Source organism: Triturus cristatus, chromosome 11, assembly GCF_964204655.1.
Source record: "Triturus cristatus chromosome 11, aTriCri1.1, whole genome shotgun sequence".
Lineage (NCBI taxonomy): Eukaryota > Metazoa > Chordata > Amphibia > Caudata > Salamandridae > Triturus > Triturus cristatus.
Window position 1 is genome coordinate 357,022,764 of NC_140594.1, and position 15,947 is coordinate 357,038,710.

The window sequence follows — 15,947 nt, forward strand, 5'->3', positions numbered from 1 at the left end:
CGAAAGCAGTTTGGTGATTGAGTTGTTTACAATTCATGGGTTATAAGCTGAAGATTGTGCTTGAGAGTGCAACAGTTGTTTGGGCTCTGCGGTGGGATGTATAAAACTCCTGGGAATGTAAAGGATGTACCTTTGTGGTCAAGAGATGTAGGTTTTATATTTTATTCAAGACCGCTGGAATAACATTATTTCATGGTTGCAAGATGTTTACAAGTTATTATGGATTTCCTGCATTTGCCATGTAATGCAACATCTGCTGCATGATTTGCAGATTTTGGTAAGAAAAATATGCTGGTTATTTAACAGATCAAAAGTTATCAATAGTGCTGCAAACAGCAATAGAGTGCCAGACACTTAGCAAATACTAAGTGGTTACCTTTCAGCACCTGATTGCTGATTACAGGCATTAAAAAGGTGTGAATTTTACCAAGATGGTCCTAATGTTCTTAGTTGATGGACCAGAGGAAGGGCATTCCTTTACAATAATAAAAACAAACAAAACCTCACATGTTTAAATGCAATTGAAATAGGGTGGAAACAGATTTCATCTTTATCATGAAAATATTTTGCTACACTAGTCATCTACATTTAGACAATCTGTAAATATACTCAGTGTTACTCATCCTTCAACCTACGTATTCGCTCCGGAGATTTCTGACATACCAAGTTTCTCCATAAGGGATTCATGTCCTCTGACATTTTTGGTACTCGTTACGAATTACAGAACATGAGACGGATTTAAAGCATAAACAACAATATGGCTTCCACCCAAAAAATATATATTTGTGTATCAACTTAAACCCTCAGCACCTTACTCATTTAGTAGAGAACGCCAAGTCTGCAAAGCTTTGCTGGCAAGGAATACATTATGAAATAAATAATGAAGAATAGACTCTGAAAAGGCCACACTGAACTTACTTCATATTAAAACAGCAAAACTCTTTTACAAATAGGAGGGCATCTCAAGGAGAAATAAATTCAGTGAAATTGTTCAGACATGTCAAGTCTCTTTTAGAAACACATTTAGCTTGACAAGATTGACTCCTTGTTTTCTTTCAGCCATGATGTAGGAAGCCTGAGAAAGTTAGGACAAATGGCCAAAAGTTTCAAAATTGTGAATAACAGTGGAAAATGTGCATTCTTTGGTCAATATGGCTGGGTTTGTTTACTCATTCGTTGTATTACTGTAGGGCAAGGTCAGTATACAATCTACCACATTGATAAATGTGTTTATTGACATTTTGTTGCTGCCATGGCTCAGCCAATTGACCAATTTATGGCTCTAGTGTCATAGAAAAACAGCAAACAGGTGTGTTTATTCTAGATGAACTGGAATTTATTTCAGGTGTTTAAAAATCCTTTCCACCTATGCTAGATTTGGACGGTGTCCCATCCCTAAGCGGCCTCTGTGGAGCAGCAGGCCGCGGCACATCCTACCCCTGTTCTGTGCTGCGAGCATCCCCTGTTTGTAACCTCACTCCAGGACTCTTCTCCTTTACTGGTCTGTGTGCTTCATCACCTTAGGCTTCCTCATTGAGAGGGGTCGATGGGTATTTTCACTGCATCAGCACCCTCAGTTGAAGATGTGGTGTAACCATTTGTGAGGTTTTACAGTGTTTAGTAGGATGATTTAAATATAAGAAGTTTAACTTTGTACCAAAACTCATATTTCCCCACAGTTTTTCAGTGTGGCGTGCCATGGCAAGGGAGTTACAAGCAAGAGACATAACAAAAATAAAAGATCTGAATGTGTCCTTTTGTATCTCACAAATCACAATCTCCTTCTTTCTCACAGCTCTCATCGGAGCCTGCGGAGGGAATTACAGCCTGGATGCAGCGGTCATCTACTCACCAGACTTTCCTGAATCTTATGGCCCTGGTCGGGTCTGCTATTGGACCATTCAGGTTCCCGGAGCCTCCGGGATCCGCTTCAACTTTACCCTCTTTGACATTAAAGACTCTGTGGACATGGTGGAGCTGCTGGATGGCTACACTAACCAGGTGCTGGCGCGGTTCGACAGTAGGAACCGCCCACTGAGGCCACTCAACATCTCCTCGGACTTTGTCATCCTCTACTTCTTTTCTGATCGTACGAACCAGGCCCAGGGGTTCGCCGTCATCTACCAAGGTAAATTTACAAGAGTTCACTGTCATATGCCATGTACCTCCAAGGTGTTCACCGTCTTATACGAAGGTAAACTTGTGTGTACAGTGTCATTTGCTAAGGTAACCTCCCGTGGGTTCACTGTTTTATGAAGGAAAACTCCAAGAGTTCACCATCATATACCATTATAAACACCCTGCTGTTCAAAATCCTACACCACTAAGAAAGTACTGCATCATATTGCATTCACCATCATATACCACTGCAAAGTCCAAGGAATTCACCATCATATACCTCTTTAAAGTCCAAGGGACTCACCCTCACATACCACTGTAAAGTTCAAGGGATTCACCATCATATACCACTGTAAAGTCCAAGGGATTCACCATCATATACCATTGTAAAGTCCATGGGATTCACCATCATACAGCATTGCAATCTCCTTGGGCAGGCCCCTGCTACCAATGAGTAGCTTCTGCTTCTCTGTGTTTTTGTTAGGGCTCTCGCCTGCGTTGCAGTGCGCAGCATCTGCTCGTGCAGCGTGAGCCCTTTTGTTTGGGGTTTTGAAAGCTGACCACACGCTTGTGCATGTGATCAGGCTTTCGCTGTTAGGCATTGGCTTTCGCGTGTTTTAAAAAAAAAACGCACGCGATTGGGCAAAGGCGCACGCATGTCCCGCCTTTGCTCCGCCCATTGCCATCGGTGTCTAGCACGCACAGCAGCGCGCGTTCGCGTCGCTGCCGCGCTCCTTTGCCCCCGCTCCTCTGTTGTGTGCGCGCACCACTGGTTTCGATTCCCACTCCTCTGTGGTGCGTGCGCACCACTGATTTCGATTCCCTGCTTGTTTTCCCAATCACAGCTCATTTGATTTCTCCGAATGAAAGAAAGGGCAGTGTAAACTCAAATCTCCATTCCACCCCAGAAGCCGCTGTTGTCACAAAATGGGGAGCTAAAAAAACGCAGCTCGGTTCACAGACATACTTCTCTCTCTCAGCTGAGCGGCGATTATGTCAGCCTCCTGATTACAAACTGCTTATTTATGCTTCAACAGCTGCTGAGTGCAGTAAATAAGTGGCTAAGAGAGCGTCTAGACCAGGCATTCCGGCAGCCATTGTCTGCAGATCGTTACCTGGCTGACAGCGATGGGTGCAGCTGCTGGTGTGAATGGGAGCTGGGATGGGGAGGCGGTGATTGACAAGCGGGCCCGAGGGGTCACCCCCAGCCGGCCTCGGAGCCTTTATGCTTCCGCGCTTGAAAGAGAGAGAGTCAATCCTAGCTCCAGTTAGTGTGCCCTCCATTATTGGAAAGCCAGTAACCTACAGTTACACATGAGCGCCAAAAAGCGCCCAGTGGCCTTTGGAAATACACATTGGCCAGGAAGTAGGGTAGGCCTACGCAAATCTTTTATTTTTTCTTGAAAAGTGCATGCAAACAAAAATACTAAGGTCACACTTTTTCAGTTTTTCAATTTCGTGAAATTTCGTTGGTTAAATACAGTTCTGTTTCCTACACTTTGATTCACACCAGTTCATTGGTTCCTGGTATGAGTGAAATTCTTTGAAATCCACCCTGCTGAATAGATGTCTAAAAACATGGCGAATCCGTTGTGTGAGTAATTTCTACTCAGGGCGATTTTCCAAATTTCACGTTGTACGGGGTGTACCTTGATATAACTTCAGATGTGTAGCGCCATTTTGAAGAGGATGTATTCAGCCACTATAATCAAAGGCCGTCCGACAGCGCTTATTCCATTAGGTCTGTCGTTTTCTATCTCGCTGCACACAGACGGCACCGAAAGTGGTCCCTTTATTTATCACCTTCTTCACAAAGTGTTTTATTTGATCACACCATGCTGAAAACAAGCATTTGCAATGCAATAGATCTTGCATTACTGAATGTTTGAGCTATTGGTGTTGCATTATTATTAGCAATGCCAATAGCTCAAACTTTAATAATGCAAGACCTATTGCATTGCAAATGCTTGTTAGTTTTGTATCAACCAGTCTAACATCCACTCAAATGATTTAACTTTACCTTTGGAGTTTAAAGGGCAATTGAAAGACAAGTACAAAGATGCGAAAGAAGGGAAGGAGAGAGTGAAAAGGCTCATTTCTATAGGAGCAAAGTAGAGGTGAAAGAACACCATTTGTGCGCGTGCATTAAGGAGACCGACACTCATAACACTTTTTCACATTTTAAGACATATTAAAGTGTGTATTTAAAAAAAGTTTTATTGTAGATAGTGCAAAGACATTTACTTCGACCCCAGTAGCCAAGTGGGCCTGGCGTTAGAAAGGTAAATGCGCTCATGGCTGCCTGTGTGAGTCTGGTCTGTTTGTGAGAGCCTGCGTCTGTGCGTGAGAGAGAAAGAGGTGACGAAGGACACGTGAGTTATAGCGCCTCTGAGAGGGAGAAAGAGCGATGCAAAGATGTGATACCAATAAAGAACTTAGATTGTGCCGGTAAACGTGTTTGTTCGACAGTTACTTTCGCCGAATGAATGATGAGAGATGTGTTTTAGGGAGCCTTCCACTGCTTTTAGTTTCAGCATCCGTGGTAACTCTAGGCACACCACCCTTGTAAACAAAATCGGGAAAGGGAAATACACCCCTTTGCGGGCGGATGGTTCATCCTAGTCGGCAGCGCAGGCACGAGGGAACCTCCAAGAGAGGGGTTGTCTGCCTCTTCCCTTGCATCCTCAGCTGATACCTCCTAAACTCGCTCATGTTCGGCGCCTCATCTTCCTCCCTCGCGTGCAGAGTTATTGTCTGTCAGTGAATGAATGTAATAAGGAACCATCCGGACTTTAATGGTCAATAGAGCAGGTCCGAGATTCCTGGCGGGCGGCAGCCCGTGAAGGCCGGCGGGGGCTTCAGGATGTCCTGCCCTGGTTGCCGGGGGCGACGGAGCAGGGCTGCAGAGCAACGCATGAGGTAAGCAGGGCTTGAGAAAAGACGGAAGGGCAGGGCTCCATTCAGGCACAATATGTCCAGATATAAAAGAAGAAAGGCTGGACCAAAAAAGGCTCAGAGAATCCCCAAATGTTTGCAGCTTGATACAAAGGGCGGGCCGGCATCACTATTTAATAATCCCTAGGAATGCCACAGTGGGGGCAGCATTTTTGCGGAGAATGAAAGGACAGCGGTGCCTGCCTCTCTCACTCCTTTCTCTTTCTTGCTTATTGATGTAGTCAGTGGAGTCAATCTGGGGTATTCCCCACGAGCCTGGAGTTCCAGTCCCTTTATTTCACAAAACTAAAGCAGAGTGAAGCCAGGTTCCCATTCATAACTTCTCTCTCACCCTTTTGTGTCATTCATTAGCCAGCACTGCATGGCTGAATTAAAATCAACAGCTAATGCAAGAGCATCTTTTTCAATGTTTCCTGCCCACCCCATCATACCAGTTACCTGGGGCAGATTTGCTAATATTTGGTGCAACGCAACGCAGCAAGACAAATGCAGCCAGACAACTTGCTGTGCTCCATCCAATAGAGAGAGGAGGAATGCACCATATTTACTAACGAATGGTACATTCCTACTCTTCCTCTGCTAAAGCAGTTGTGGCTGCCAAGTAGCATTGAAGCCTGCGTTGTAAGCAGGATTGTTTTTGTACAGGAATGGGCACCTTCCTGCACAAAAAAATCCTCTGAGGCTTTTCCCTCTTCCTGCAGCACACGTAGAAAGAGTAAGAAGATAAGGAGAAGTAAACATATTTATCCTCACTACGCGTTTCCCGGGATGGCATACCATTTTGACGCATTCCCAAGTTTACTTGTGTTAGAAAATCCGGGAATGCACCAAAAACCATGGGTGGATGCATAGGAACACACACGCTCCACCAGTGGAATGTTTTAGCAGGGCAGAGTAACGCAAGACAGCAGCTTGTGCTGCCCTGCGTTACCTCAGATTTACTATGCCATGCAGGGCCATGCAAGGTGGCTCTGCATGGCATAGTAAATCTAATGTAAGGGCTTGTGTGGCCCTTTTGCCACCTTTTGTGGACCAAGGGCTAAATCTGGCCTTTGGTGTCTGCCATGTGTTCTTGGTGCATCCCGCCTGATGGCCTGTTCGTGTGGCCTCATGCTCAGAGATTAAACCTGGCAAATGTTCTCATCTTTGTCCAGATTCACCACAAAGCATACTGCAGGCCCAAAGAGGTGAACGTTCTCACCAACAATCAGCCATGCAATCCTCCACTTTCAATAAGGCAGCTATGCCACCACAATCAACATTGCACTTCTTGACTCCCTTGCAATTGGAAGATCTGGTGCAAGGACTTCTAGCATCCTAGACAAATTGGTGTTTTGTAAGTGCCTTACTAATAATAGTGGGTTTTCATGCTTTAAGGGGTAATCTCGTCCCTCCTTGCCAGTGGTACCCTAAGTGACTGCCTAGTATTTTCTTGCGACAGCACTTGCACTTGAGCCCATCTCACATTACACTTAGGTCCAGGTTTACAAAGATTTTGCTGCATTCTACAGCACACACGCTCACAGAGCAAATAGCCTCAACAGATAGTTTTTGTGCATAAAGATACACCTTTCAGCACAAAAACGTTATTGCCCACAAGGCAGACACATTTGCAATATTGTGCGAGGACACTTGATTAACTTGTGATTATGGAGAGATGCTTGAATCCATTATTACTTGTAGGTTTTTTACTGTCAAACTTTTGACATATGTCACAAGTCAGGACATCTGTTTTTGATGAGTTTTGCTTCAGATCATTCTGCAGCATCCAAGTCCCCTTAAGCATTTCCGAATCCTGGTGTGGCTAATTTTTTCAGCATTAGAATTATCTAGGTATTGTTGTCATATTTGTATCCAGTAAGCTTGAAAGTGGCAACAATTCCCAGGAGTGTGGATAGGTCAACATTAAAAAGTAAGGGACACCAATGCATTTGCACAACTGTGGTGGCAGAATTGAGGAAAGTGATCATTTCACCTTTTTCTGCCTTGTAGGTCTTGATCCAATCAAGAACAGTGCCTTGGATTCCATGGTCACGCTGCTTTTGGAGCAGTAGTTGTCGGTAAACTGTGTCCAATGCAGACGATCACTCAAAAAGGAGAGGGACTAGTATGTAGTTAGACTCAACCATATTTGAGGTCATCCCAGATTGTAACTGATTCTGATTTGGAGCCTCTCCCTTGACAGAAACCAGCCTGCCAGCCAAGAAGGAGGTTGTTTTGTTTGAGGAATTCAGAAATTTGTGTGAAAACTCCCTTTTCAAGGACCTCCTCTGGGAGCGATCCCTTTGCTAATGACCGCTCTAGTTTGATGGTCTGATTACTGAAGTCCCTGGTCCTTAAATGAAACAGCGTTAGAGATTGTTCTAAATTGGAAGTGGGACTTAAGGCTGTTGGTTTTTCTCAATTCAATAATCAGCCAGCAAGTTTCAGAGCTCCTCAGTACTCCTCATGGTTTGAAATTCAGTCTTGGTTAAATAATTCTGAGATATTTTTGAGGATCTGCTTATTATGGCATCATGTCTCCAGAATAACCCTGGGCGTAGTTCGCGAAGTAGCGCTACGCGTAGCTACGCAAAGTGCACTTTGCACTACGCGAGCTACGCGTAGCACTTCGCGAACTGCGTAGTTACCTGTTCGCACTGTGCAAGATGCCGTTTTCAATGACTGCACAGTGCGGACAAGCATCCGGCACTGTGCAATCATTGAAAACGGCATCTTGCACAGTGCGAGCTGTAGTTTTCTGCCGCTCGAGTAGATTTTTACTCGAGCGGCAGCTTTCTCAACGCGGACTGGTAGTTTGCAATGAGAAACCTGACTCCCCCACATTGAGAATCTCACCGGGAGGTTTATTTTCCACGCTCGCGATCGCCAACTTGATGTTGCTGATCGCGAACGAGGAAAAAGTCTCGCAGGGATGTCATTGTGCTTGCTCGTGGTCGCCAACTTGACGTTGAGGACCGCGACCAAGCAAAAAATGACCGCTACGCTACGCATGTTTGCACTGTGCTACGTGCAATATGCGTAGTGCGAAGTAGCGCAAACTTCGCAAACTACGCGAGTGTAGCGCAGTGCTTTGCCCAGGCTTACTCCAGAATGCATGGTGAGTCCTGGAATCTCTTAGCTTTCATGATGGTTGCTTTGTATACTCTGTACTGTCTTGGGAGTTGATATCTCCTGTAAATGCGGTATGTATTTTTTTCAAGTGTTCAGGTTAAGGTTATTTGTAATTTTTTATCTGATTTGAGCCAGCCCACCTTCCTAAGGCGTTGCAGGTTTTGCAAAGATTTAAGAAGGATCATTTTGTCAAGAATCTTCATTGAAATTGGTGGGTCCAGTGGCCATTCTTCAGACAGTTCTACCCATGACGGATCCAGAGTCAGGTTGTGCGTGGTGTGGTCTGGGTAGTTGTGTTTGAGGCTGTTGGGATTATGCTGTGCTGGGAAGTCTGAGGTCAAGTTGATGACGTGGTGATCACTCCAGGTGGTAGGGTTGCTTCTTGTCACTGAGATCACACCATTTGGTGGAATGAAAGCCTCATGAGCGCGCTAGCAGTGTGCAGTGGTCTAGGAACTAATTTTTGGAAGGCCAGAGCTTCAAGGTTAGATATAAGTAATGGGGCGTGCTGCAGTCCCCGTTGTCAAGCCTGCTGCTCAAGTCACTCTAAATGCTTAGATTTGAGAGGATGGAAATATTAGAGCCATATCATGCTACAGCAAAGAAAAACATCCTGATGCCAAATGTCACACTGTCGAGTTGTTGCTTGATCATTACCTGACCACGAGCAACTTTTGTCTTAGACTGCTGATTGGACTCACCACCACCTCTTTAAGCTTGCCTTCATTATCAAATAAATCCTAAACCAGCTCTCAACTACCATTAGTTATACTGGAGCAGCACAAATAAGAATATGACCAATAGAAAGTGTTTCCTTCTAATCCAATAACGTTTTACTCACTTGTATTGAAGGAAAATACCAATGATGTAGCAGGTTTTAAGCCCCTGCACGGAAATACATGACATATAATTGGGCATCTCTGATATACAAACTAAATAAAACCCTGTATAAAAAAGAGAAATTAAGTACATCGGTGTTTACAAAAAATAAAATATGAAATCATAAAAAACGAGTACGAAATTCACTAAAAGTATACAGAGATTTTCATTTACCAGAAACAATAACTGTGTAGACAAAGCACAGCAAACAAAGGGTTCTCAGGGTTTCTCTGCAACAGCAGCAGGACCTCTGTCAATAGACCTTCCACACTTTTAAGCCACAGGCGGGAAGTTCCACAGAGGTAAGCTGGAGACATGCCCAACTGTAACTGGTCCACTGCATTTCATCCAGGCAGGCAACAACTTCTTCTTTTAAAGTACAATCTACCACCACCAGCCACAAGACGGATGTGGCATAGTGGCATTTAGGAATCCTTCAGTGCAGCAAGCAGAGATAACATCTTAGCACCATCTCTTTCAAGTAGTTCTCGTATCATGGGCAAACAAGGTATTTTAAGGCACAAACCAATTCAGCTATTGGGGATGACCCCTCTTCAAATGGGCCTAAAATCCCCAGGCTTCCCCCATCTTAGATGTTTTCCAGTTCTTCTTCAAAACACTTGAATTCAGATAAAAAGCTATCCCGAGTCCACTGCATCACAAAATCCTATACAATGACTCCAGTTTTTCAGCTGCCTGAGATCACACCGTCTCCTAACTTAACCCTTGGTGTGCCCAGTTGTACCTACCAAGCTTCAAAGGAAATCTTCAACTTAATGCACCCATATGCTCCAGGGCTCTTCTTGGGCATAGCGCCAGTGGTGCTGCAAGTGGTTTTAGAGGGAGGTGTGTTTTGGAAGGCCTGGAATTAATCTTTCATTCTCATCTTGGCCCTATGTAATTTTCCTTCTTTTTAGAAGCTGCTGGCTCTAGTAAATTAAACATAAAGTGACAGGAGTATCAGCCAAAGATGTAAATGTCTCATAATAAGCCCCCAGCTGAGCATGGGGAAAATATGTTTCATATTCTCAATTAGTAGAAGCATATGTTCAAAACTTTAAACATCCTAATGGAACTTTTGACTAACTTACTAATATAATGCAGATTTGATTTTGATATTACTTTCTTATCAAAAGTTATAAAATCGTGGAATAAATATATTTTACAAATCGCAGATATGGTCTGCAGCTTGGGCACAGAAAACATGTACTTCCAAAAGTATATTGCCATGTCTGCACTAAAACCCCATTTGGGAGGACGCAGGGCAGACATGGGCTTCTGGGCTGCAACCATGGTGGATGAGGTCATTTGCCTCAGGTGTCCACCCTACTAAGGCCCTACTTGGTGGGTGCTCTTTTGGCCTTTGCTCTCAGTTGTGTCTCAACTGACACTGGACGACTCAGCAGTTTCAATTGGAAATAAAGCCCTGGCAGGGGAGCAGCTTGGTTGGCCTCCTCGGTAGGCGCCCGTCCCGTCACATTCAGCCAACATGCAAGATCTTATAGGTGGTCATTGCTGGAAGTTGTGGTCTCCGGGAAGGTTTCACACGGGGGTGCTTCTTTGGGCAATTGCATCCTCTGGGGAGTCTGGACCGGCTCTGCTCCCACTGGCATGGCAGCTAGGCCTCTGGATTCACTTGGAAGGCAGAAGAAGAAGGGCCCACGCATTTGAAATCACTAGGGTGCTGGACATCACTTGACAACTTCTTGGCATGGTTTCTTTATGCATTCCATCCATGGGCTACGATGGAAGACCAAGAGAACCCTCACGAGGCTGGTCAGATCCCACCTTGTTACCAAGGGCAGATAGAGGGCAGGGTGAGAAGGAGAAGGAATGACCCCCAGACAGCTGATGTTTAATTATGGAGCACTGCAGAAAGTGCCCTATGTGATAACCTTTTGAAGGTGGTTGTCTGGCTTCATTATCTCTTAAATGGCATCATGGCAGAGTTAGGTGTGTCTAGTAACAGCTCAGTCTGTGGAATTCGTACATCGTGTTTTCATAACATAATGAATAATACAAGCTGCTTAGTCAGACGGAATGTGTTCTCTCTTAAGGATGGGCCACTCAATTATTGATAAGCTAAAAGCAACAGAGTACTTGTTTCAAGGATCCGCGGTTAAAAATAATACTACGACTCTTCACGAGTAGCGAGAGACATATTTCAAGGTGAATGTTAAATTGTATTCCTTTCTGGTGGTGCAAAATGATTATGCCTCCACGATTGATCCCACATTTCTCTCATCCTCTTATGCAATCTTCTCAATGATCAACCTCCCCTACGCTCCCTCACTTTTCTGAGCCTTATGTGGTATATTTGAAGTGGCTGATACCAGGCTGCATGCAAAATAGATCATATAATCTGGCCTCGTCACCTACTCTATGCACAGGTGCGTGCATAATCTTAATAGTTTCTTTCCTTTCTTATGACAGATTGCCCCTCTGTTACTGGTACAGAAGAAGATGTCTAGTATGTGACAGAAGTGAGCACTAGTCACAGTTACCTGACCTTATGACCCCACAAATTCCCACGCCTTACAATGCAAGTCTAGGTTTCCTACTACCGCATGTGTTCCTGTATTTCGAGTATTCCATGCTAAATTACATTTTGACTCTCTATCATCGCATCTGCAGGCCAGCATCAAAGTTCAATTCAAGGCTTTCTTCTTTATAATATGCAGGTACCTGAAAGCTCAACTCTGTAAATCACACCCTGAATCACAGCGTGCCTTCTCCGTTACCATTCAGTTCCAATCCTAGGTCAGTGGCCTAAATGAAAAGGTGGCATTAATTGTTCTAAATTAAATGTGAGGCTTAAGGCTTTTCTCAATGAAGCGATCAGCCAGCAAGTTTCAGAGCTCCTCAGTAGTTCTCGCGGTTTGAAAGGCAGCCTTGGTTACATCATTTGGAGATCATTTTGAAGAGTTGCTTGGTTTAGCCTTGTGGCTCCAAAATGCCGGGGAGTTTGGAATCTCTTAGCTTTCATGATGGCTGCTTTGTACATTCTATATTGCATTGGACGGCCTTCTTTATTTATTTATTTATTTATTTCAGTGTTTTATAGAGCGCGAACTTTTATATTCCATTATACACTTCTGCCCCATGCCTGATCCTTACAAACCTGCATCATATACCATGAACGACTTCCTTCTATGCTGCCTGATCGATCCAATCCGGAATCATTGAGGGTTCTGTGACTTCCTTCGAGCAGATCATAAACTGCTACCCTCACAGATCATCGACATATCATGAATTTCTTGTCCTGGGTGATATTCTGGAACCCTTGTCCAGTTCTGTCCTGGATCATGGACCTTTCATGGATTCCTTTCTCTGAATATAATGCTGCTATTCAGACCCGTGATCCCCTTCAATCCCGGATCCTAGACCTCTCATGGCTTTTTTTCCTGGCTGATGTTATGCCACTCGAAGTTCTGTTTTTATCAATCCCGGGTAAAAGGTCGTCCATTATGGTTTCATTTTCCAACCTTATGGTTATCTAAATTCCTAACCAGTGTATTTCAATCATATTTCACAAAGCACTCATGACTCTTTCCAATGTGTGATACATTTTTACCAGAACCCCTGGCCCAATCAAACCAGTGGATGGTCTGTGCTAGAAGAAGCCTTGTTACACTCCTGGCTACATCTCACATGCTAGCTTCTGCTTCAAATTCCTCTGCAGAACCTGTATGCCGAGCAATGGATACCCTGCGCAGCTATTCCTGTCCAGCAAGCTCAAAGTTGTTTCTATTCTCTAAACAATTGCCAGAAGTTAAAAGCAAGACCCTACTCTCATGAGAACTGGAGCAGGCACATTACTTTTGCACACAGACAGAATTATATGAGTTTGTTGCTTTTACCTACAGATATTTTATCAATAATTCTAGGTCTCTCTTATGTGGTGGATAAACAAACATGGTCAATGTCTTAGGTACAGCACAATACTTTGATATATTGCAGATTTACACTATTTCTCCTAAACAGACTCTAGTTTGCACACCTTTCCTTAGACCCGCCTTGTGGGTCCTGGAGGAGTCTATTACAGGTGGACCTCGGATAACTATGCTACCTTTGTGGACCTGAAACTAAAGCTTCTGCAAAAGAAGCTCGCTGAGACCAGCTAGGTTCTGAGGATGACGTGGACAATACTATTGAATTCAATCAGATAACCACTCAGAATGTTTGGGTCAACAGAACACAGATGACGCTTTAAAGAAGCTGACCTCCTAAAGCGGCAAAGGACGAGTGAATCCCTATAGTACTTTGGCTGGTTCGATCTTGCACTTTGGCACTTGTCAATGGGAAAGTGAATCGAAATAGGAAATCATTTTATGGCTTCTTTCCCAATAGATGAAGGTTCAAAGGCCCTTCCCTCCACTTCTATTGATGAGCAAATGGAGATGGAAAATTCCAAAAAGGGCCTTCAAGATGAAAGGAAGTGTCCATGATGTTGTATAGCATTCTAGACATAGTATAAGAAGCATATTATTCCCTCATGTGCTGTGAGACCAATGTCAGGTCTGGGCGCATAAAGCCAATTGGGCTGAAATGGGTTCACCCCTCTCTCATGCCTCCCCGAAATTCATGTTGTGTGTCTTAGCCAGGACTGACACAGCTACCAGGGCACACACAATTCTTTAGCTGATGTGTCCCTGGACTGACGCAGCTGCCAGGACACACACAATTCTTTAGCTGATGTGTCCCTGGACTGACGCAGCTGCCAGGACACACACAGTTCTTTAGCTGCTGTGTGCCTGGACTGACGCAGCTGCCAGGACACACACAATACTTTAGCTGATGTGTCCCTGGACTGACGCAGCTGCCAGGACACACACAGTTATTTAGCTGCTGTGTGCCAGGACTGACGCAGCTGCCAGGGCACACACAATTCTTTAGCTGATGTGTCCCTGGACTGACGCAGCTGCCAGGACACACACAGTTATTTAGCTGCTGTGTGCCAGGACTGACGCAGCTGCCAGGGCACACACAATTCTTTAGCTGATGTGTCCCTGGACTGACGCAGCTGCCAGGACACACACAGTTATTTAGCTGCTGTGTGCCAGGACTGACGCAGCTGCCAGGGCACACACAATTCTTTAGCTGATGTGTCCCTGGACTGACGCAGCTGCCAGGACACACACAGTTATTTAGCTGCTGTGTGCCAGGACTGACGCAGCTGCCAGGGCACACACAATTCTTTAGCTGATGTGTCCCTGGACTGACGCAGCTGCCAGGACACACACAGTTCTTTAGCTGCTGTGTGCCAGGACTGACGCAGCTACCAGGACACACACAATTCTTTAGCTGCTGTGTCCCTGGACTGATGCAGCTGCCAGGACACACACCATTCTTTAGCTGATATGTGCCTGGACTGACGCAGCTACCAGGACACACACAATTCTTTAGCTGATATGTGCCTGGCTGCGCTAGCTATGTGGTTTCAATGACAGCCTCTTACAAAGTATTTCAGGTTGAAGTGCATAAAAGAAGTATGGGGACTGTGATCCTGAGTACAATATTGGCAGGATCTGGTTGTTTGGGTGTGGGGCTAGAGAAGTGACAGAGAAAAATAAATGCATGTTAAACTAATCAGCGAGAAAGGCTTTCTTTCATGTTATCAAAGTTCCATTGGTTAATGCGATCACTGCATATATCCGTGTGTATAACCAGACAGTCACAGAATCGAACCGGGGTTGGTACACTGGAGAAGAGTGACATTCATCTATAGTGCTACGAGGTTCAAGCATGTGACTGGAAGCACTGTGACTATGTAATTCATTATTTTTACTTTGTAGTGTACATGGTACAAGGCTGCTGCAAAATGTAAAGAGAGATTTATTTTACGGAGTTTTATACAGCGTAAACTTGACCCGAAGGTATCGGGTATCAGAGCGCTTTACATGAGCACCAACATGAGGACACATTCATTAGTCATTCAGATTTAGTGTTTAAGATAAAACAAGTGTGTTAAAAATATATATTTTTAGTAATACACTATCAGACTATATCTAGTGCAAACATGTTTTTTTAATAAGCTTCATTAGAAGGATGCCCTCCTAAACGCAGCTGATAACACCCTTTCATTATCTCTCAACAAGATTAAATCTTTGTCACCATGAAGTCTCAAATGACTCCATTAATTAAAGCTATATACTGTCTCCCAAGCAGCCTTTAGACTTGCTGGTTAACTATTTGCACACATTTACATTTCTTTCAGGTAGCAGACATCTTGGCGAGAAGGCTTGTTTCTTTTATTGCTGTCTGCCTGTCTCTTGGCTTCACAGAACAGGTAGAGGCAGGTGAGCCCACAAATTAAGAGGGAAAGCAAGAGCCAAGCCAAGGGTATGGCTTGGTCTTAAAAGGCCAGGCACGAACCGAGCCTTAAAAAATCTAGCATGTGAATTAAACAACAGAAATCATGTAAAACAAAAGAGTATTTCTTATGTGTTTCGAAGAATTTCACATTAGTACATCAGATCATATCACTGTATTGAGAGGCATTTATTAAAAGTGATAGAGTTTTTAGACATGAACTTGTAAACATTCGTGGCCCATCGTTCCCACCGGGACAACAATGCCACTAGGTAACTAAGAGGCAAGTCAGTTGTCATGCGTATGCTATATATATGGCCTAGATTGCTGTTATGCATGGAAGAACATTATAATTTATTAACTCGAACCCAAGAGGTTTTTGTACAGCACACTCAGTCAACTCACATATTTGAAGGTGCTCCGATATGTGATTATGAAGAAAAAAAAGGCTGGGTGTAATAAAAAAGTTGCCTAGAATCACACAGTTTGGTCAACTGTGCATTTCATCCACTAGATTGGCATCTCCTTGTCTCTTCTTTTTAAATCAAAGGTTATGCCTTTGTTTTTAT

The 15,947-nt window shown here is 44.1% G+C and overlaps 1 protein-coding gene across 1 annotated transcript in view; it reads left to right on the plus strand.

Moving 5' to 3' along the window:
* KREMEN1 (kringle containing transmembrane protein 1) overlaps positions 1–15,947 on the plus strand; it is a 366,592-nt gene that overhangs the window by 330,601 nt on the left and 20,044 nt on the right. Inside the window, exon 6 of the mRNA XM_085633315.1 lies at positions 1,796–2,128. Coding sequence (XP_085489441.1) covers positions 1,796–2,128 — 333 coding nt within the window. The remainder of the gene's footprint in view (positions 1–1,795; positions 2,129–15,947) is intronic.